A 22,268-nucleotide genomic window follows, 5' to 3' on the forward strand; every position below is an offset into this window, starting at 1 on the left:
CTGCTCAACTGACGTAAAGTTGAAAACTCTCGTCACTAGATGGTAGCACACGTCCGGATAAGAAACTGCTCATCGGTTCAATTTTTCGGTGGGAATTCCAATCGCTGTTTACATCCAAGAAGTGTAACATTATTGCTCTATTAATCTTCGATGCTGTTCTTCAATTTTCCCGAATCCAAACTGTTTTTTCGGTAAGCAAGGAGCGTATTATATAGTGGCTGGAAGCAATTTAAATTAGGAGCGTCATGGCTTTATATGTGCACGCTGTTACCGCTTACGTAAAATTTATTACTACTTTTTCGTAGATCCTTGCGTCTTTTAAATGGCACTTCCGTGCATTGTGCACCAGATTTTTCTTCCTTCTTATATTTTAGTAACCTTTCTCTTTTATTTCCAAACGCTTGTGGTGTTCACAGGTATGATAAGTTTTCCTCTTGTTGACATTATAATGTCCTACTTGCCCAAATAAGTTCGCTGCTGTTTTCACAATCGTTTTATGCTTCCAGCTACACATATTATGTCGTCCTCGAATCTAAAAAATAATCTTGTGATTTAATGCCCGTGGCTTTTAAAGGACATACGTTTTTACGGAGGCCAAGAACATTAAAAGCTCCAACTGGGACCAAGAACAATATGTGACATTATGCTTTGATTTCCTTCAACAAACTAATGGGTTTTGAGCAAGTAACCAATGATTATTCCTGAGGCCAAGGCTATTACTTGCTGGGAAAGATTGTTTTGTGGAGTAGACTCTACCCTAGTTTTCAATTAAAAAATACATTCTTTCTTCACTCATGGCATCAGGAGAGAATACCAGTGAGGTTGCTGCCAGAAAATTATTTTTTGTTCACTTATGGTCCCCATTCACCTTACTCCCTGCTTCCTCTGGACTCACTTGGGGTTATACTTTTGCATCATCCTCAATTACCTCCTTTAGGGAAATTTTTTAGTCACCATAAGATTGATATCCAAAATTGGCTGTATCCTCTGGCTGTATTCATTAGTCTAGCTTCATTTTGGCATCAGTCGATGTCAACCCCTGACTACATCCTTCAAGGACTGCACTCATGTAATAGGGGCTAATTCTATTTTAATTTGAGTGATTGTAAGTTGGGAAGATCTAGTATTCTTGCGGGATGTTAGAGTTTCTGACAGCATAAGCAGGACAAGGGTGAGCTTGAGCAAGGTGTGATTTGATGTGGATCAAAACTTATACAGAATTTTTCATGTTAGCCAGGCTTTCGTCCAAAATTTGCCTCTTACAACATCAGAAGGGTGGGCTTAATAATATGTAAAATCTATCTGACAGTGACATCGTCCCTCTGACTTTGATGGGCCTAAAAGGCTAGCTCAAAAATGTCCATGTGGGATAAATTTTCAATGGCAAGGCGCCATGCAGGGTTGAGAAAAAACTTCTCTGGATTCTATATCTAAGAATTATTAAATATTTATCTAAGTCAATTCATTATGAATCAAGTGCAGTGTCTATAAATAGGAGAGCTACAGTTTCTTTTAAATATAATATAGTCCTTGAATTTTCAAATACCTTCTAGCATCAATTAAAATTAGTTAAAATGTTTTGGCCTGTGTATAGTGTACTTTAGTGCTTAAGAAGTATTTGATTATTATGAAAGCATGAGTGTATATATATGAGGTAAAATTGTGTAGCTAAAAATAATGGTCTACATTTATCATATTTTTCTGATTAAATCTCTACTTTATAATCTCTATCTTATTGTTATTTTCATTCTAGCATTATTCCATCAAAAGATTTGTGTTATGTGCATTGCAAACCTAAATTCTTATATACTTATATCCATTTTATTTTATTTTTAATGTACATATTTTAATAGGAGCACTTGCTTAAATGAAATGTGTGTTCAAGAATGTAGAGCCATAGTAATGCGTTTTCAAATTTGGTGCACTAACAACCCCTAATTTACTCATCAATCAGGGCTTTTCAGGATTAGGAAATCATTCAATGCTTCATTCATTCATCTGCCAAGTGACACACAAAATTGAGTTACCCAGATTCAGGAGATGCAGATCTGAAGGATCTTGATCTCATCTTTGGAAGGAATTATAATCGATTCAGTATTTTTCACATTTTCCTTTTCAGTGGCTGTTGTTTATGTACCCATTTAAAAATTTATAATTACAGATTGGGCTTCTTCTCATTGTTACACTGAGAAATACAGACTTAGAATGAGATTCACCACAGTAAAATCATTTGGTTTAGCCTGAATTCATAAGCGGACCTTCCTATTGCTGGCCAGAAAGTCCTTGACCTTTTCACGATGGAGCCCTGCTGAGGAAAGTTTTCCCCAGATACAGGCACCTTAGGAATATTTTGATTCTCCAATCGGAACCCTTTAGAGAAGTAGAATACCCATTGCCCATCCTCAGGACCCAACTGAGCGGGATAGTGTGCCCTTCTCCCGCCCATCAGCCTCGAGCCACAAATGACTTGTGGCAGTTTTTTCAGCATAAATAATAAGTGGCACACCAAATGCATTAATGGTTTTATTTAAAGAATGTGGGGCACTCGTCAATAATGTTAGTTTGAATATGGTCTCCTTGTGTTCACCTGTGCAATATAATATTTTAAAGTGAATTTCTAGTTCTAATATTAACACATTCAGTGTGGAGCACATCAATTGACATAGTCCCATCCAAGCCGAGATACAGAGCATGTCAATTGACGGTCGGATGGGGGGCCATTCTCCACCTCCATGCGTGATTAATATCCACTTCTGAGTCTTCCGATCATGTGTATGGCCTTCAGCAAGCTTCCCTCTTTCGATCCATATGCGCTGTTTGTAAATAGCAGTATTTGAAAGGAAATTATGGCGCAAAAACCTCTCTCTATTTTTCTTTCTTATTTTATCGGCCGATTCTGATGACGTTCATAAAAATTGGGTCCGCATTGTATGTATTAACTGATTTTTTTCGTTGAATTATCTTCCTTGGCAAAGAAACAGCTAAGTTTTAGCTCTAGAATTTCAATTGATAAGGTAACATTGGCCAAATTGGTCTGTTCCATGTTTTATTTTTTTCATTTACAAGTAACATATTTGTTCATAAAAACTTTGCCAATATTATTAGATTCCGCAAATTTATTGCCCTTGAGTTATGGGAAATGAGTCGAAGGATCCAGTTGAAGTCCCAAAGAGCAGACCTAATCCCTCATTAAGCTGGGTCACATATATAGGGTAGTGACATGCCATAGTTTATTGCTCGGGACGTGGTCACTTCCCATCCCTTCCATCAGATATAGCCGACTGTCTTTAAATCTGTTCCAACTATAGTTGACAATAGGTACAAAAAGATTAAAAACCTGTCTTTTGTAACTCATTCAGGGCTTTCCCTTGCCCTCCTTCCCTTCCATGTGTCTTTCAATGAATGTAAAAGTAAAGCCATTTATCTATGTGTATATATTTGAGGTAATATAATCACAGACAAACATTTGTATGGTCCACAAATTTTTATTAGCCAACCCAGGTTTCTGCAAATTATGTCATCTGTAAAAAAAATGTGGACCATTCAAAGATTTGTCTGTGATTATATGTTACATGTCATATGATTCCACAATATTTCTCTATCCACCCATGAGTTGTTTATCTATATTTGAGCTAATTGGCTCCTTGGTTCAGCTATCATTGGTTCTCATCACCCAATCTCATCCATTTTCTCAATGAACGAGTTTTAGAGTGTTGAATTAAAAAATGCTGAATATACCAAATTATACCTATTTTAACAGAATTAGGGCAGTATAACTTTTTTATTTTTTCAAGTTATTCATCCCCTGCTAAAAATTAAATGTATTCACCAGTTACCTCTTATGGACACTGAAGATTAAAATGCATTTATTGTCCTAATAGAGATATCTTATGTATAATACTAGTGTATATGTATCTCAAATGCAACATAAGGACAGTTGAGAAAGGTGAATGAGCATTTTAACCCTTTAACGTCCAAGGGACATATATTATTAACGGCTTTCGGGAGCAGCTGCGTGTTGCGCTTTGTCGTGTGAACTTTCGCATCCTTGCTGGAAACATAGTCGCCGTTTTCTCTTCCAAGTCTGGCTGAGTTTAACGCCGTCAACTTGGTTGATATTCTGGGTGCATTTCTCAATTTCAATAGCCTCCCTAATTAGTCGTCTATGATAAAATTTTTCTTGGGCTAACACCTGCGTTTCGTCAATTAAAATTTGATACCCGTCTTCCAAGTAAGCATGCTCAGCTATGGCCAACTCCTCCGTGTCATGATGTAATATCGCCTGTTTATAATGTGGGAAGTCACGGAACTCCCTGTCTGCCCGACGTAAGATTTCCCGCATGTGCACGGGATTCTATACATGCCTTCCACGTTGAGGGGATGGAGTCGGTCCATAGAAGGTCAGGTGGTGACGAGGTTAATGTGGGGGGAGGAGGAGGATTGTCAAGGAAGAAGTCAGATTTTAAAACAGTAGATAAAAAATTAGAACACTTGAATACAGTCATATCATTTAAAATTTTGGTGTTATGTGCAATAGTACATTTGGTGGTATCAGTGCGCATGGACCAAAATTATTTTCAATTCAATCACCAGTTTTACAGACAAAATCATGGCCTTTCCATGGGCTCTCCTCTCTCGCCTATCCTAGCTGATATCTTCATAGATAACCTAGAAAGTGAACTGTTCAACGCTCATCACCCTCTTTTAAAAATGCTGGCTACTACTTTAGATATGTGGATGACATTACTTGCTTGTAGTCTGGTAGCAAGAGACAACTGGCCTCCTTTCTTGGGCTACTCAATTCTCTCCACCCATCCATTAATTTTACTGCTGAACTTGAAGGTGACTCAATCCACTTCCTAGATCTCACGATTTCCCTCAAAGAAGGCATGCATGACTTTGCAATCTACCGGTAAAGTACCTTTACGGATGTACTTATCCCCGCGAACTTGATGTAATTACATCAGTATGTTTAAATGACGGCTGTAATTATCACCTCATCTGTAGACTACTGGTCAAAAAACCTGCAAAAGAGCATCACCCACACTACAACACTCCAGCCCTAGAAGCATTTCTTCATTGTTTTCAAAATGCAAAGCGATCCTGATGATTTCACAACTCCTTTGAGACATTGTATTGTCAATTATTGGCAATATAAGGCACTTGAATGTCAGGATCAGAGGGTCAATAGTCCCTAAAACTTGAAACCACATGATAATTCATCATTAAATTCATCCCCAAAAACACGCTAATTCCTTTGGCAGTAATTTGGAAAGATGCCCCCATTTGTTTCGTTTTAAGTTCAATTTGTTGAATGATAAGAGTGACCAGTTTCATCAAAACAGTAAGCTTTTCTAATATATACCTAAATAAATTTTCTAATTTGAGGGGATAGAGACCCTTGAGGTTGTGGCTGTAGTCTACATCTAGAAGGCAGGCAATGAATAACATGTTTCTCCCTCACTTTTGATGTGCTGTGACGTAGCTTGGCAAAGATACGTATGACCAAACAACGCAAAAGGTTTGGTATGAGGAGTGAGAAAAAGGGGGGCAGTATAGGTACAAAGTAAAAAGAGACTTGGGGTTCCTCTGAGGAAAAGGTACAACATATCGCTTTGGAGGCGCCGACCACCCCTGCCTTCCGTGGTAAGAACTCTCTCCTTCTACTTTTGTGGTGTGTTCAGGGTCCTCGAATCTTATTCATCCCCTTGTTGTGCTATGATTCAGTTCTGTGCAGATCTCCATTCGACTCATTTGCCTCTGCTGGTTGAGAGATTCTCTTCTTTTTACTGTAGTTTTGGTGCTGAGAGCAGCAAGATGAGTGAATTCCCTTTTTTTTTAATGCAGTTCATAAATTTTAGAAATAGTGTTGTTGCTAACACGCTTCTCAATTGTCTCATTACTATGGTCAGCCAACTGAAAAGAATTCCGATAATAGAAGGCTTTTTTGCATGTATGTATTTGGGGAAAAATTTTGTGATGAGTTATCAACTCATTTGGTTTCGAGTTTTAGGGACTATTTGTCTTCTGATCCCTACATGTAAGTGCCGTACATTGCGAAAATAATAACTGGAAGGCATTTTGAAATCATCAGGAACACTTTGCGTTTTGAAAAGAATAAAACATATGCTTCCCAGAAGCCTGGTCCATTATGATCAAGCTTTCCAAGTTTGGCCTCTGATTTCAGCGGAACACTGTGTCTAGGAGGAAACAAAAAAATGCAGAAGAGATCCAAATTCTTTGTCCAGAGATAATAATAGCTTATAAGAAGTTCATGGGTAGGGTCGTCCTAATGGACCAAAAAAATCACACTTTAAATTGACAGAAAGGCAAAGATTAATTTTTACTTGTGAATATGTTTTGATCTGTTGGATATTGCTGTAAGTAACGCTGTTTACACACAAAGCTATGTGCATGGGTGAATACCGATCATAAGGCCACTTTGCCTCTCCAATAGAAGTAAATCTTAGCAAGGTTCCTTATCGGAAACTATTCCAATAGGAAGAGAGGTGTTTTAGCTGCGCCTTTCTGTAGTATTAGGAACAGTATTCTGGCATCATAGCCTGAACAGAAGTTACTGAAAATGCTTAGATGAAAAAGGTGCGCTGAAAGTGCAAAAACTGAAATTGAAAACTGTACAACCAAAATGTGTGGATTATACAAGGTTTATTTGTATTTCACAACAGAACGCATTGTTATCACCGTTTGTAGGACTTCAGTCACACGAAAAGAATTACATTTTGCATCTTGCATTTTTTGACATAGTTGTTTATTATTATTTTTTTATGGATAAAGTATGTCTTTTAATAATAGTAGTTACAATAATATGCAGTAAAATTTTTAAATGATCGACATTGATGGATGCTCTGTAAAAATTGAATTTTTTGTTATATTTGTTTAATTATTTTTTTTATTAATTTATGGATATGCCATACATTACCATATGCATGGAATTTTAAATTAGATTTAAAAAATGCCTTTAGACAATATACATTGACATAATATATGTATGGTAATAAAACATTCCATAATCAGTACATATGATCTTCTTATGCTTACCCTTACCGTCCACAGGGACATATATGTCTCAGGCTATATCTCAGAAACTATTAGAGATATCACCTTTACATAAATGTTTTTGGAATCTACACATCAATATCAGCCTAAAAATGTATTTTGTTATGCAATTTAATGGCTACAATCCGTATGGACCTTAAAGGGTTAAGAAATATCTACTCGAGCATTCTTAAGCTTTTGAGGTGGTGACAAACCCATCTTTAAGGGAAAGGGTAGGAATGTCATTCAAAATGGATCATTTTTACCTTATATGAATATTTCCGCTCAAGTGCCTTTTCTTTGACATATTTCTTATTAAAAAAATGATTCCATCATCTAAAATTTTCATCATTTATATGTAATGCAAATAAAGGTGTATGTACTCTCAGTATTTTCTGTGAGTTAAAGTTTTCATTTTGAGATACAGGAAACTGTTGAGAACAGTCTGCTCTTAATAACATGAGCATTCCAAAATCATAGCTAAGGTTTAAAGAAGCAATACTTCAGGGTAAAGGGCAAAATATGACCTGCTGAGCGAGTAAAAGAAAGATAGGATACAGAAGTAACAAAATATACCTTGAATTGTTCTTAACTACTGTGAATGAATAGCATCAACCAAGTTAGATTGTAGAACATTTATTAAGGATTATACAGCCAATTATTTTGACATATAAACATCTTAAGCCCATTGGTGTGGGTGAAACAGTTTACAAACAATAAATACAAAGTAGATAGCAATCTCCTCATGGAGAAATTTTATAATTCCATGAAATATACAAACTTTGAACAGTGAAACACTTACATCTGCAACAGACATATATGTAATATCATTATGGTCTGTATAATCTGACCTTAAAAAGAGCACAGTAATCACATACACCATTGATAAAAGGTTCATATTTCTCCAGTCTTGCAAATTAAAAGTTTTCTTACAATTTTCCATTCAGGTACCCTTTATGATATGGTATATAGGTACACTTAAAGGTGTTGCACTTGTTTGATCAAGATAATCCTTTACATTACAGCCTTACAGTATCCTCAAAAATAATTATGTAGGTACACTCACATAAATCATGCCAGTTCCATCTCAACTGGAAGGATAACTCCCATTTAAAGAAACAGTTTACCATATATTGATGAATTTTTCACATTTTCAAAAAATGATAGATCTACATAATTCACAACGCCTGTCTGACAAGTTGAAGCTCTTAGTCACATTGTCATTTACTTGGCAAATAATATACTTTGGATGTTAATTAATAGCTCCTCATTTTTAAGCTCTGAGAAAGAATGGGAAATCTGTGTAATGTGTGCTCAAGGAGTTACTTTGATCTTGAAGGTGGTGTGCATTTCATCCGAGACATGTTGGAAATTCAATAAGTATTGATGGAAAACCTTTAGTTGAAGAGTCAGCTGGCTCTTAAAAGATCAATTAAGACCACCCTCATGCGCTAATATCACCATGTTTAGAAGTCATCATTTAATACATAGTACCATGAGTTCCGAGTATGCAAGTTAAAGTTTGTCCAGGAAAAGTTGTTAGCATTACAAAAGTAATTAGTTCATATGCTTCAATAAAAATATTTCAAAATTTTTTCACAGCATAAAAGTCAGACATTTTTGAGTTCCAAAGAAGTATTGAAGTAAGCTAATTAATTTATGCTACTTTCTAATTTTTTGTATCCAAAGTAATTTAATTTGTTTTCACAAGAGGAAATACTCATTAAGAAAATATTTTTTGATATTGAATTAGATATTAATGGACTTTTCCACTTGATAATAGTATCATTCAAGTATCACTTTAAGTACAAAACAAAATAAATGGCACAGCCTGAGGAAGAAAGAATGCTCTCTTGGAGCAAGTCCATCATTATATACAAGCAGGGCTAGAAGTGAGACTACGTATATAATTATGCCATCTGGATTCTATATATTCCACCTAACAGATTACTGCTATCCCATACTTCTGATGCATCATTTCACATCATGCACCAGTGAGCAGACTTCATTTCATGATCATTTGAAGATTTTTGAGGGCATAAATAAAATATAAAATATGGTCCCATAAGATTACATCAGAAACACTAATGATTACTTTTTGTAATATTGATCAACCTAATAAATAAAAGGTGACATTTCATATAGATGCTAAGTACCTTTCCTTCACATACATCTTGACCAAAACAGCATTAATTTCTATAATATCATTATTTCTTTTCTGAATCTATTACAGAGAAAGGAATGCTTAGTGACTTCAGCTAGGCAGGTACTCCTCTCCTTATCATGGATCAATTATGAATTGACCTAACCAAATGGAATTGAATGCAATAGCATTCGGGTATTCAACTAGACCTTTCTTTGTCAACATACTTTGTTTAGTGATTAAAAATGAAAATAACTGGATCAGCAGGCAATCAGATATCAATGACTATCATCATGATAGTTTACTCAAGCCAACTAAAGCAATCCAGGAACTTATACACTTAATTCCCCCACTGTTGTAAAGTTATAGGGCTACTCAACTTAAGGAATATACACATAATAACTGAAAATAATTTGTACTTCCATAAAAACTATCAGACAACATAATTCATAGTATTCGTAACAAAATAAACTACCTATACATTAACTTATGGAATATGAACACATGCAATATAAAATAATCCCTTTGCAGCAAGGAATATTTTTTTTGCATTGAATCAGATAATTTTACTTTAAAAATATTTATATGTATCTTTGATACATTGAAGACCCATCATATAATAATCTGGGATTCATGTTTATATTCACTTGATATTAAAATAAAATAAAACTGGCAATGAAAGGAAGGACATTTTGCATGGTGGTCACTTGCAATGACCAGGAAATGTTTTGAGAGATAGTGCTTAATTATATCAGATCAATGAAATATAGAAACACCCAAAAAGATAGGTACCTATTGTTAAAGAAGTGGGGGGTGGGGGGTTTGTCTACAAAAGTAAGCATTCTCTCAGTCAAAAGCCACATCCTCATTGCCAGCAATCACAGTCTTTTAGCCTCCAGTTTTCATCAATATGATTAAACAAAGGCAGGGTACCCTATTTCATGCATCTCAAAAATGTAGTAATAGCTTTTAAAATATATCCTTATCTTTCTCAACTACAGCACCAAAATAATGACACATTTCAGTCATGTATTTTAAAGCATATGTCAAATAGCTTCCAATCACATCGCAAAACTGCTTCTTTCTCATTTCAAATGTTCTTCCTAACCTATATTAAAAAAACATTCCTTGTTAATTTGCATGCTTTTGAAAGTTGAACATTAAATCTCACATCAAACATAGAACATATTCATTTTACAGAGTGATTGTGAACAACATATTGAAGGAATATTTTTGTATTTTGACATAAACATCACATAGGTTGGACACAGTTTGATTCACAAACTACTAATTTCATTGCTATACCAGTGTCATAATCAGAGAAATGCATTTTCTTGTAAAAAGTGATAAGTTAGAATAGCTAGCATCATTTAAGAGCTGGCTTCTTTGGCATCATGTAATGAGATCCTTTTCCTGTTCATGGGAGGCAAAGGAGATCAAGGGAGTCACTGATGTCCCCCCAGTCAACTGCAACTTTTTCATTTTCAGCTGGGCATATTCTGAAAAATGATGTGTCAGGTAATGATTTTGAGGAGACATTATATGTATGCATATTTAAATAGGACTACAAATTTTACTAAGTTTTTTACCCTTTTCAAAATTAATATCATTTGTACAGGGTTATTGTTGGAAATAGCCATAGATTAGCTGGAGGCGTATGTTTATGAAGTCTCCTGTAAGTGCTCATAAAAGTTGGCAAAGTACAAAAATATTTTTAATATTTTTCAGAACTATACCAAAAAGATTTAAAAATAGGTGAGAATAAATTCAGTGGCCGGTGTTTTTACTTTGTGTGGTAGGGATGTGATTTAAAAATTGAAATTATCATATTCTACATTATTGCATTCAAACGGTACAAAATATAAGTCTATTCATACTATGGATCGTGAGTTAGAATGAAAATAAGGATTGCTCACAACCTTTGGTCCCAGCCAGTATTGCAAGAAGAGAAAAACTTGTCGTGTATAGACTAAGATTGGTTTATATTTTTAATTTTTGGCCTACAACATGGCTCATAGTTTCTGCACTGCATCTGTTTAGAAGGAGTTTTTCATGGGAAAATATTTCACTTGTATCAGTCTTGGATCACTCAGGGAAAGAAGACATTCGATGATACAAAAATTTTTAAGATCAGAAAAATATTTTGAAAAGCTTATTTACCTATGTCTAACTAGTCTTTTAACTTGGTGAAATGGTGATTAACATGACAAACCCATTTCTTTAGTGACACTAATTTGACTATTCTTGTCAATGGTGTTTTGATTGTATGATAACTGGGTGCTTAGGATGAAAGTTCAATGGAAACACATTCCCAAAAACACAAAGACAGTTTACAACAGAAATTTTTTATGCTAGCTGCAATATTATCTTTGAAAAAATTGAGTGGTGATGGATTTCTTGATTTTTATTTTGTGACTCTTCAGAATATTCAATTCAACCACCTGCTAAGAAAATAGTCCTGGATGGAAAGTGTGACGATATAGTGCCAGAAGTGAGAATGAAGCATGAAAAGCATTTGCAGAAGATTGAATTGTTTATGTTTTAGTGCCCTTGTCAGTTTGGCAGTGAAGTGTGATGAATAGCAGAACGTGTGACCCTGTGAATACACCATGAGAGACATAATGGATATGAATTGCCTATTGAGGTATTCCAATCTTATATACACTCAATGCTAAAAAATCTTCAAATACATCACCAATCGACTGAAGTTAAAAAATTAGTTCACATTCAGTTTTACCAAAGATAGTAGAAAGAAAGATCTTGAGAAAAATATCTGGATCATTCTCCCACAGAACAATCATCTATTTAGGATCAGTCAATCTGGGTTTCACATGTGGTGGCTCGAGTGTCTCTAATGATGCCATGAGGTTCTTCCATCCTTTCCCTTCCACCCCTATCCCTAATCCTGAGGCATTGTCGGCCTTCTCAATGGTAGCGGCACCTCCTTCCTTTCTCCTTCCCTTTCTCCCCCCTCTTGAGGTTCTGAGCTTAATAGTCTGTTGTCATATAAACCTAGCCTTAAGGGTCCATAGAATCTGTTCAGTATCTTAATCCAGTTGAAAGTTCAGTATCGAATCCAGTCCAGCTGTCAGTTGAAAATAAACTCTTGTTATACCGAAAAATATTATATATTACTCACATATCCTGAATTTCCCAATCCAATCTGAATGGATCCAATTTGAATATAAATGTCTAGAAAATGTCTTCTCAAAGATATCTTGTAGATATCAGAAAAGCAAACATTCAGATATCTACAAAATTTCTAGAAGATATTACAAGATATTTTCTATACAGTAGCTGAAGACGTTCAAGATATTTTGTAGACATCTAGAAGATATTTTGTGCTATGTGGGAGTTGCCATTTCCTTTGGAAGTTCATATCAGAGAATTCAATTCTCTTCAAGGAATTAAGTCACCTGACCAAATGTTAGAGCAGTGATTTGAAGTGTTAATAAAGCAAGACTTCTGCCATTTATGCCAAATTCAAATATACATCACCATGGGTTTTCTTTCTATAGTCTGAAAGTCTTAGGCTCCTATATATATATATATTCTCCTTTCAACTAAGACATCAAAGAATGAAAGACACACTCCTACCAGTTTTTTTCATCTTTTACATACACTAATGGGTATATTAATTCAACATCCCATCAAATCACACCGAAAAATCGATAGAAAATGAGCTGGGTAAGGAGGTTACATACACAACAAAGGTTGTAGCCAGCCAGGGGGTAGGAGAGCAAACCCACCAAAATTTGTGTGCAACACACTTGTAAGTGTACACTCTCAAAATGGCATCCTAAAATATGCATTTCTCTCCAAGAGCCCCCACAAAATGTTTTGGCTGTCCTTTGCTCCAGCAGCAGTATGTTCTGTCCAAGATTCAAATCAACCCAGCAATTATGCTATGAACATTGATTGCAAGAAAAAGCAGAAGCTGAGAAATACTCAACACCTTGAAGATTCTTGGCAATGAAAAAAGTTAAACTTTCACGCAAGATAAAATTACTGTGAAGTAACATCCTACATAGATCAAAGCTGCAGAATCTTCAAACATAAATGAGTTGAGTACAGGTGTTCTTTCTAAGTCTATGCTGTGAAATATTCAATTAGATTCATTAATCTGAGAAATTGGGGTTGATAAAATGTTTCAAACAAGAACCTGGTGTTCAAATTTTCAAACCTGGTGTTGTAAGGGAATGAGTATGAAACCAGTGGATTAAACAAGAAAAGAATAAGTACTCAGAATAGTAAAATGAAGAAAACCTTTCATGGCTGTGAAAGGAAAAAGAAGGCCCAAGGAAATTGGTCTCTTTATCACTCTGTATGGAGGGTGTGTACTTAGGACTGTATATCCCAAGTTTTCTATGTTTGCCAGCCCTAATGTTGCCTCTTTTCTGGGAAAACACCAAAGAGGGAAAGGAAAGGTAAAAATATAGGGTTGCAATGGTGGAAAGGGGAAAATGATACGACATCATGAATATCAAATTCCACAATCTTTCAAGGAAACAAATATTTTCTTTCCTGGCATATTTGAATATATTTTCAATAGTGAAGTATGTTGACCATTGATGAATCTGTCAAGAAGTAAGCAATCCTTGGAGGGTCGGGGGATTGACTTGATAATGATTGGAATTATTTGACTTGGTTTTCATTCTGAACTGCTGATTCCGATTAATAATAAATCCAATCAGTAGATAATGTGTTGAAATTTTTTTATTCTGATGATTATATGAGCCCTCATAGTGTTTTCAGAATGAATGTTTTCAAATATAACAAATTCCGTTTGCATTGGACCCAATTGAAATCAATGGTCAGGAATGAAGACCGATCGCAATAATTCCAATCAGTGTCAAGGACATCTACTTGATGGTGTGGACTCATTAGGAGATACGATTGACTTAGCAGCGGACAGATAAAAAAGTAAATGAAATTTGCTTGAGAAAGTCTTGGAATAAATAGGTTAGCTAAAGAAAATAAATGAATAGGCATTCCCTAGGGAAGAAATGGAGACTAATTGAATTTTCATTCCCTTACTGGCTGGAACACTATGATACCCCGCAAAGTTTCCTCATGCTGCACCTCTAAAAATGTAATGATCATTCCTCAAGTTAAATGCTCATATTTAAAATATTTAAAATGCAAAGGAAAGTAAGAATGCTCCAAAAATCCACACCTCTACTCACCTCTAACTCAATCGATTTGTCATCACAAGCATTGATTTGACTTAATTTTTAAACAGTGCAGCTATCTGAAGCTCTTTCTAAACACTATTTATGTATTTAAATCATGCTGATTTAATTGTAATCTTATTAATATAATTATGAGACTTTGCCTCTGGACTTACATGGAATCTTTCTTGCGTGGCAATTCAGCATCATCATCATCAAACAAAACCTAGAAAATAAGAAAGTAATGTTAGGTTTATCCGAAATATCATATAAAACAATAACTTATGCCTTTGATAGATAAAGGTTGTAATGACTGAAGAAGTTTCTCACTAAGGATTTATTGCCATTTTTTAAGGGTTTCCATGTTTAAATATGAAGAGAAATTTGAATGAGGTAGTGTCCACTGGAGACTTTTGGTTATAAAAATGTTATACCACTTAATGAGAATATACATTATATGTATAACACTTAATCAGACTATAACATTTCTTTTTACAAGTAATTTGAATAATATTAAGCAAACTTGCTAATGGATCAATATGAATATATAGCTTCATAATTTTTTTCTAAAACATCGTTACAGATTCACACAAAAATTAATGCAGCGATATACCTCAAAATGCTTAGCTTGATGATATTTTTTCTTTAGCTGATACATTGTATTACATTTCCCTCAGTATTTTTTCTGATACTCCAGGAAAAAGGTTAGCACTAAGAGGTTTTAAGCTTCACTAAGCATGCACTGCTTTCAAAAATGCCCATTTAGGATTGATAATATTGCTTGACGTAGATTTTTAAGTCAGTGCAAATGCACATTAGGGCTGATCGGAAAAATCGATTTTTTTCCAATCCATCTGGCCCAATGAAAAAAAGTTGTGGGATCGATCAAAAATAAGGCCTGAAAAATTTGAGACCTCTGGGTGAACCCCTGACCCTCGCTCAAATGCAATTTAGGGGGGAGGGTCAAAATTCGAAAAATGTAATATTTTATGCTTAATTGCCCACAAAATACCTAATTTGAGTCCGCATCCGCGAAGAAAATATTCCAACGCCCACGCAGCGTCGCGGATACAAGAACGGCAGGCCGATCCCGTCCCCTCCCCGCTCGCTCCCCCCCCTCCCACGCCTCGAATACAGAAAAATTCATCTCGCGCGTGCTGCTAGGATGGCGTTCATCTTTGATAACATAAATCGGAAGGTGGTAGAAGGTAAAAAAGGATGCGAAGTGTGACGACTTGTCTCTTATTTGGCGCCTCGTCGGCGTTAAACAAATCGATGTTACCAACTTTTAGAGAAGTGATGAAATATTTTTAGATCCGAGAACGCAGGAAAAGAGCCTACGGTCTATGAAAAGGCCTCTCGAGTGGCTATAAAGGCATGCGAACTATGGTGACGCACTTCTCTTCCATTATGTATGTGACTAAATGGATTTAGCGGTACCACAGGAAGTACTAAAACTTACGGATAATGCGAATAGGCCAAAAGTAAGGTTTTATTGAAGTACAAAACTCAAACAATTTTAAAGGAACATTTGAAATTATGCGATATTTTTGCGTGTGTGGGCAAGAAGGAGCATAAGGTTCCCCCTAATGAAGAAGTATATTGAGAGACCAGCGGACGAAACTAAAGATGATGGCTGCTGGATTGAATCCTAAAGAAACTCGACAACTGAGGAAAAAAAGGGAATCGTAAGAGAGCGTTGAGACAACATCGCCAATTCTTGTATGGAAAAATAGTATCAAAAATTTTCATCATCAATTCATCCGAATAAAATTAAACTGACGAGAAATCAGCCGATTTGTATCTCTACGTTTCTCATGAAATAAACATTAAGGACTAAACTCAAACTAGAACTTCTGCGGGGAAAATGCGTCTGCCAACTGTGATTGAGGTATATGCAAGAACCAAGCAACAGCAATGATCGCCCCCGCAACTTTAGCTGGCGCAAAAATCATAACTTCGTAAAATACATCCAAGGTAGTGTTAGTACCAGACTAAGTACCAGAATTACTTACGTAGACAGAAAAAGATGCTAATTACTGTGAATACGAAAAGAGAGGTATCAAAGGGCTCCATTTTGATTGAATGAAAGACTATACTTTTGTCTGATGAAAAAAGGCAAGAGGACATATCAATCCAAGTTTAGAGGGGAATGTGTGGTGTTAGTTGAAGAAACAGGGTCCCACTTTTGGGGGTTTGCCTCCCACGTCGGAGGATTAGCAAAAGTTATAAAAGCTGCGACCAATCCGAGATTTTTTTAATTGCTGGATTTGAATGTCGACGTAAAGGACTACCGACTGATGATATATTGAAGAGAGGCTACGGTACCTCCGGTTATATCTGACCTTAGCGCTGTGGCAATTCAAAAATCTATTGATGAACGTTCACATTTGAAGTTATAAATTAAAAAAGTTTTAAATTTAAAGTTAATTTACGATTAATTTAAAGTTGCAAATTTGAAGTTCCTTTTATTATACATACGGACAAGAGATTCGTGACAGAATTCTCCAAAACTTCTCTGACAACAGCGAAATACAAGGAATGACACTGACATAAGAATTACAGACTGGAAAGCAGATAATTGAGTAATTATTTCGTGATTGTTCCTCCACAGACGATACTAAAACATCAAATATTAGTTATACTTACGACAAAAGACGCACTGGGTGTTAATTTTGGTGCATTTGGGGCGTGGGAGAGGCGAGCGGCCTTCGCCCAAAATCCATTTAGTCACAGCTGTCGGACAATACCGGAATAGAAGCGCATATCCAAAGTTCGCTCACCTTTATAGCCACTCGAGAGGCATTTTCATAGATTGTAGGCTACTTTCCTGCGTTCTCGGATCTAAAAATATTTCATCGCTTCTCTAAAAGTTGGTAACATCGATTTGTTGAACATCAACGAGGCGCTAAGTAAGGGACAAGTCGTCTCACTTCGCATCCTTTTTTTGCCGGCGTGGGCGTTGGAATATTTTCTTCGCGGATGCGGACTCGAATTAGGCATTTTGTGGCTAAACGGTAGCAGATACGTCAAAATGCACGAAATTTTTGTTCTATGAGGGCGGTAACTCGGCAAAATCTATAGGGAATGACCATAAAATATTATATTTTTCGAATTTTGACCCTCCCCCCCTAAATTGCATTTGAGCGAGGGTCAGCGGTTCACCTAGAGGTCTCAAAATTTTCAGACCTTATTTTTGATCGATCCCACAACTTTTTTGACTAGGCCAGATGGATTTGAAAAAAAAAATCGATTTTTACGATCAGCCCTAATGCATATCTGTCAAATTTTTGTCAATTATTTGCATTGTCTAGTAAATTTTAAGTTGTATATCAAGGACATAATAAATTTTGAAAGATAATCCATTATCACTTTATCTAAGAGCACGAATGCCAGATTTTTCAGATTCCCCTTTTCCAATTTTTTAGCATCCACATGCACGGGTCAGAAGCCTTTCAGTAAATAGTAATGAATTACTATGCATGCTTACTAGGCCGGCCCTTATTTTTCAGAATTGCGAAAAGTTATGTTTTCCTGGTCTCAAAATGATCCAAATGGTGTTCATATTCACGTGTTAAAATTTGGTTACTTTAAAATAACGGCAACCCGTGCCCCAAGGGCCCTAAGTACTAAGGACCCTCAATTGAGTTTTTTGGGGCCGAAAAAGCACTATTTCTATGTAAAACGTAAAAGTAAAGGACTTTAGGACCGATTTTCTGTTTGTTTTAACCTATCTCTAAGCGTTTAGGAGATATCGCCCGTCGTAATGCAATCTCCCCCCCCTAGGGCGCCACCCCGCACCGCGGCATCGCTGAGGTATGTCCCGCACCACTTACTAGAGACTTCCCCTCAACCCCCTCCCCTCCCTCGGCAAAGACTTTGCTCCTGATGTCAAGATCTAGCCTCTGAAGAAATGTGCTTACCTTAGAAAGAATTTAATTGCCATAACAATACTTCCAATCCAAGAGATCAATTTATTTTCACTCTGTCCATGAATTTCGGTACATTAACCAAAATAAAATAGATTTTCATTGTATTTCTAATTTTTCACTGACATCCTACATTTGGCAATGAAAGTGCCTTTCCGCACGTAAGGATTGTATAGCGATGAAAAGTCACTCTTAGTAATAAATTTTGAAAGCTCTCTTCCTTCAACGTGACTGCCCAAAAATCTTGAATTAGTTTCACTCCTCTCGCTGCACAATCATTTCCCACTTGATGACCCCGAATAATTTGCAAATCGTTCTTGTATGTTCATCCCATTGCATTGCTTACCCATGGATTTTCCTTTCTTGGCAGTTCGATCTCTTGATTAAAATCGATAAGGAGACTGTTGTTATCGGGGATTTTTTTCTTTTCTTCCACAACTGCATCAAGGTTCACTTTGTAATCTGTGAAGAATAATATTTGGTACAGGATATTATTGTGTTTCTCATACAATCTGATAGGTCCAAAACAACGAGAGATTGCAAAATAGTTCCCTATCAATTTAACAGTAAATTAATTAATGTAAGTATTTGTTACCTCAAAGCACTTGTGTCTCATCTTTTAAAAATGCATAGTGCTTAACACATTTCTGCTTTTGATTAACCCTTTGATTGGCTTAAGTGCGTAAAATTTACCACTTATGAAGAGAAAATATTTACAAAATGTTTTGAAAAGTAAAAGTTTAATGATTTATTTTTCTTCATTTTGACATGTTTCAAAAACTAAGGGAAATCATTTCATCCTTGCATAATGAAAACTATTTAAAATAAATAATATATAATATAAAAATATTATATAAATTCTTTGTATGGTTCAAAATAAGGAGAGACCAATGGAAGTCTATAGATATGTCAGAAATAATCTGTTAAAGCAATAGGGAAATTAAGGATACATTCTGTCGTCAAAAAATCAATAATTAATTCACATACAATCATGGTCTGAGAAATATGTTTACATTAAATTCACAGGAAAAATCTAAAATCATAAATAAGGACTCAAGTTCTGACAAAAATTCATATTTTTATTTCATACTTTATTTATATTCATTGCGATTTTGTGCATTTTTTGCAAAAATATTCTTCAAGTTATTTAAAGTGAGGAAAAATATTTGGTGAAAATATGATTTTCATTGAACTGGGATGAAAATGAGCATTTATTTTTTATGCAAATTATATCTAATGGTCTTTTGTGTATTTCTTGCAATCAGATATCATGAAAGTGTTATCATCATTTTCACATCAGAATCATTATAAAAATATGTATTCATTATATTAGCTTGCAATAGGCTTATGTAACTCAAAAAGCTAGATACCTTTTTGTTCTCAAATGTGTCTACTATTTACCTGCATTATCTTCATTCAGATCATACTTCTTTTCTGGAAGATCAGGTTCATTGGTGGGAGCTTCCTCTGCCGGGGGATCTTCATGAGAAAGCTGCCACAGTTCATATGCTGTATTGAATGTGCGTGCAATCGCAAGGGTAGCAGTCTGGGCCTACAATAAAATTTAATATTTTCTTAGGAAACGTACAGCAAGTCCTATAGAAATAAAAATTTTAAAGTATGATTTATAATATCTGCATGCCAAAAAATGTGCCACATAACATGTGATAACATTTGACTTCATAGGCTGTTACAACAACTGCCAAGGCAGTATTAAAATAATGGCGGCTTTACTTTATTCGCTCTCAATTTCATCAAGGCAGCAGGTTCTGAGATAGTTATTGTATTAAAACACCTAAAATTATGTTACTCTTGTGGTTTCTTTAAAAAGATTACATGAATGGAAGGCCTTTGGGTTATTAAAATGAACAGGTGCCAACTTTAATGTACCAAGGACAAAAATTGCAGCGTAAAAATATATTTTACTTGACTGGGGTTTTAACTCGTGTATCTCCCAGTTTTCAGTCAGGTATACTAATCAGTCATACTACTCAGTCAGAAGTAAGCTACAAGATATAAGGTAAGTTATTTCAATAATTAACCTGTATGTACTTCATTTTCTAAAATAAAAAAACAGTATTTTCATATAATCTTTAGCCAAAACATTACATTGCCGATTATAAGTTCACTGTAGTGAAGCAATGATTCTATCACAAGAGCCTCGTGCTTGTAAAATACCCTTGTTTTATCTTATTATCATAAGGCTCCATTTAGTAAAAGTTTTCAATACACCCAGCTCAGTCTCCCCTGGAAATGGAGGAAGGGAAAATGGAGGGTTGTAGTGTACCAAACTTAGGATTGCACTGTTACGATGAGTCTCCGATATCTGTCGTGGGAACCGGAAATTGCATGATATGTTCCAGCTTTTCAGCTTCATTCATTTCAAAGATTCCTTAAGTTTAATTGTTATGAAAGAGTGTACGGGAAAGGGATTTTTCACACATTTAAAATCGTATTGCTCAGGGGGATGTAATGCAGATGAAGCGATGTAATCGCCTGGCGCTGGCGAAGCGCGAACTTAATTGGAACAAAACAAACGAACGCCTGAATGCGGACCATCCACAACTCGCTCACGCCAATTTGTAGCATACGTTCTAGGAGTTGTTATGAAGACGCTGTCAATGAATCAACCGTACTACCGGTGTATTATAATTGAAACATTCAGAACCATTAGTAATAGGGGTCTACTAAAATTGCTATAATCACTGGTATTTTTAACGCACTTCAAATAATGATATTTTATATAATTAATAATAAAATATAATATAATTCGTAATAATTTAACATTTTTGCTTTTCCCCGACTTCTCTTGCATCTTTAACCTCCATTAATCGGGCAATACGTGGCTAGTTTTAACTAGCGTACATATTCAAACAGGTATAGAATTTCTCAGAAAAGGGAAGTTTCTACAGAATCATCAGTCAATCAACTATTTATTGCCGCCAATTGCTGGGGCATTTACTGTAATATTATCGAGCAATAATTTTTCTCTCGCATGACAAACTCAAAGAAAAATTGTCATCCCAATTTTCGCTGCTACCATGTGATTTTTCTCAACTTGGGCGTCCTCTGGCGCGTTATATAAACTATACCCAAGCAGAGTGAGTACTTAGATAGTTAGCAATATTTCTTACGCACACACATGTATTTCATTCCTTGGGATCAAGTTGGAGAGCATTTGCGGCGTTTCTTCTTTCTACTTTGACGCCACCAAATTGAGTGGCACAACATATAGAAAAGGCAGTTATCTTACACACATATTAAGATGAAGTTACCTCACTATGCTATAGGACAACGGAAGAGGGCTCACGAGTTTGCTTACCATCTTTCTCTTGCGGCAAAGGAATGCGTGACATTCCATGGTCTCATTTAAGTTGGTGGCAATAAATGCGAACACACGGTTGAATGAGGCATCCGCAGAGCAGTAGGAGATCCTGGAAAATCAGAAAATCAAGTAAACAACGTGCTAAAGTTGTCATGGAGAGTTAATATGGGAAATACAATTTCATGCAATATCTGATGAAACCTTGTATATCTATTCACCTGCGATACCTACGATTTTTCTGATATTTTAGCAATAGACCACGAATATTTATTTTTAAATATAGTTTGAGATTCATAAAACTAGTAATTTGAGTTTCCATACAAATATATTTCTGGCATCTTAAATCTTTATTTTCTTTTCAATGCATTGCAACTGGAAATGTGCTGTTCAGTTAACAGACAGGTCCCTGGTTTGTGCCTCATTTTGTGAATGACAGAGAAGATTAGATTTAGTCGAAAAAATCGTTAAAATGAATTTCATTTGAGATATCTAATCTATATAAATTTAGACAGACCAAGAAGATGACGCTGAAAACGATAAATTGTGAATTACTAGTGCGTCAATGAAATTAGTTCCTTGGAAATGGCGCTGCAAGAAATTTTATTGCTGCAACAAGTCCTTACTAAAACTGAATTCCATAAAAG

At 35.5% G+C, this 22,268-nt stretch overlaps 1 protein-coding gene across 2 annotated transcripts in view; it reads right to left on the bottom strand.

The window, feature by feature from the left end:
• Positions 1 to 7,676: 7,676 nt before the first annotated feature.
• LOC124170766 (low density lipoprotein receptor adapter protein 1-B-like) overlaps positions 7,677 to 22,268 on the bottom strand; it is a 171,830-nt gene continuing 157,238 nt past the window's right edge. For both annotated transcript variants that reach the window (XM_046549708.1, XM_046549707.1), the window contains 5 exons: positions 21,622 to 21,733; positions 19,701 to 19,851; positions 18,646 to 18,761; positions 14,547 to 14,596; positions 7,677 to 10,698 (listed from right to left, as the gene is read on the bottom strand). In XM_046549708.1, coding sequence (XP_046405664.1) covers positions 10,617 to 10,698; positions 14,547 to 14,596; positions 18,646 to 18,761; positions 19,701 to 19,851; positions 21,622 to 21,733 — 511 coding nt within the window. In that variant the 3' untranslated portion in view covers positions 7,677 to 10,616. The remainder of the gene's footprint in view (positions 10,699 to 14,546; positions 14,597 to 18,645; positions 18,762 to 19,700; positions 19,852 to 21,621; positions 21,734 to 22,268) is intronic.

This window comes from Ischnura elegans, chromosome X, assembly GCF_921293095.1.
Source record: "Ischnura elegans chromosome X, ioIscEleg1.1, whole genome shotgun sequence".
In the NCBI taxonomy this organism is placed as follows: Eukaryota; Metazoa; Arthropoda; class Insecta; order Odonata; family Coenagrionidae; genus Ischnura; species Ischnura elegans.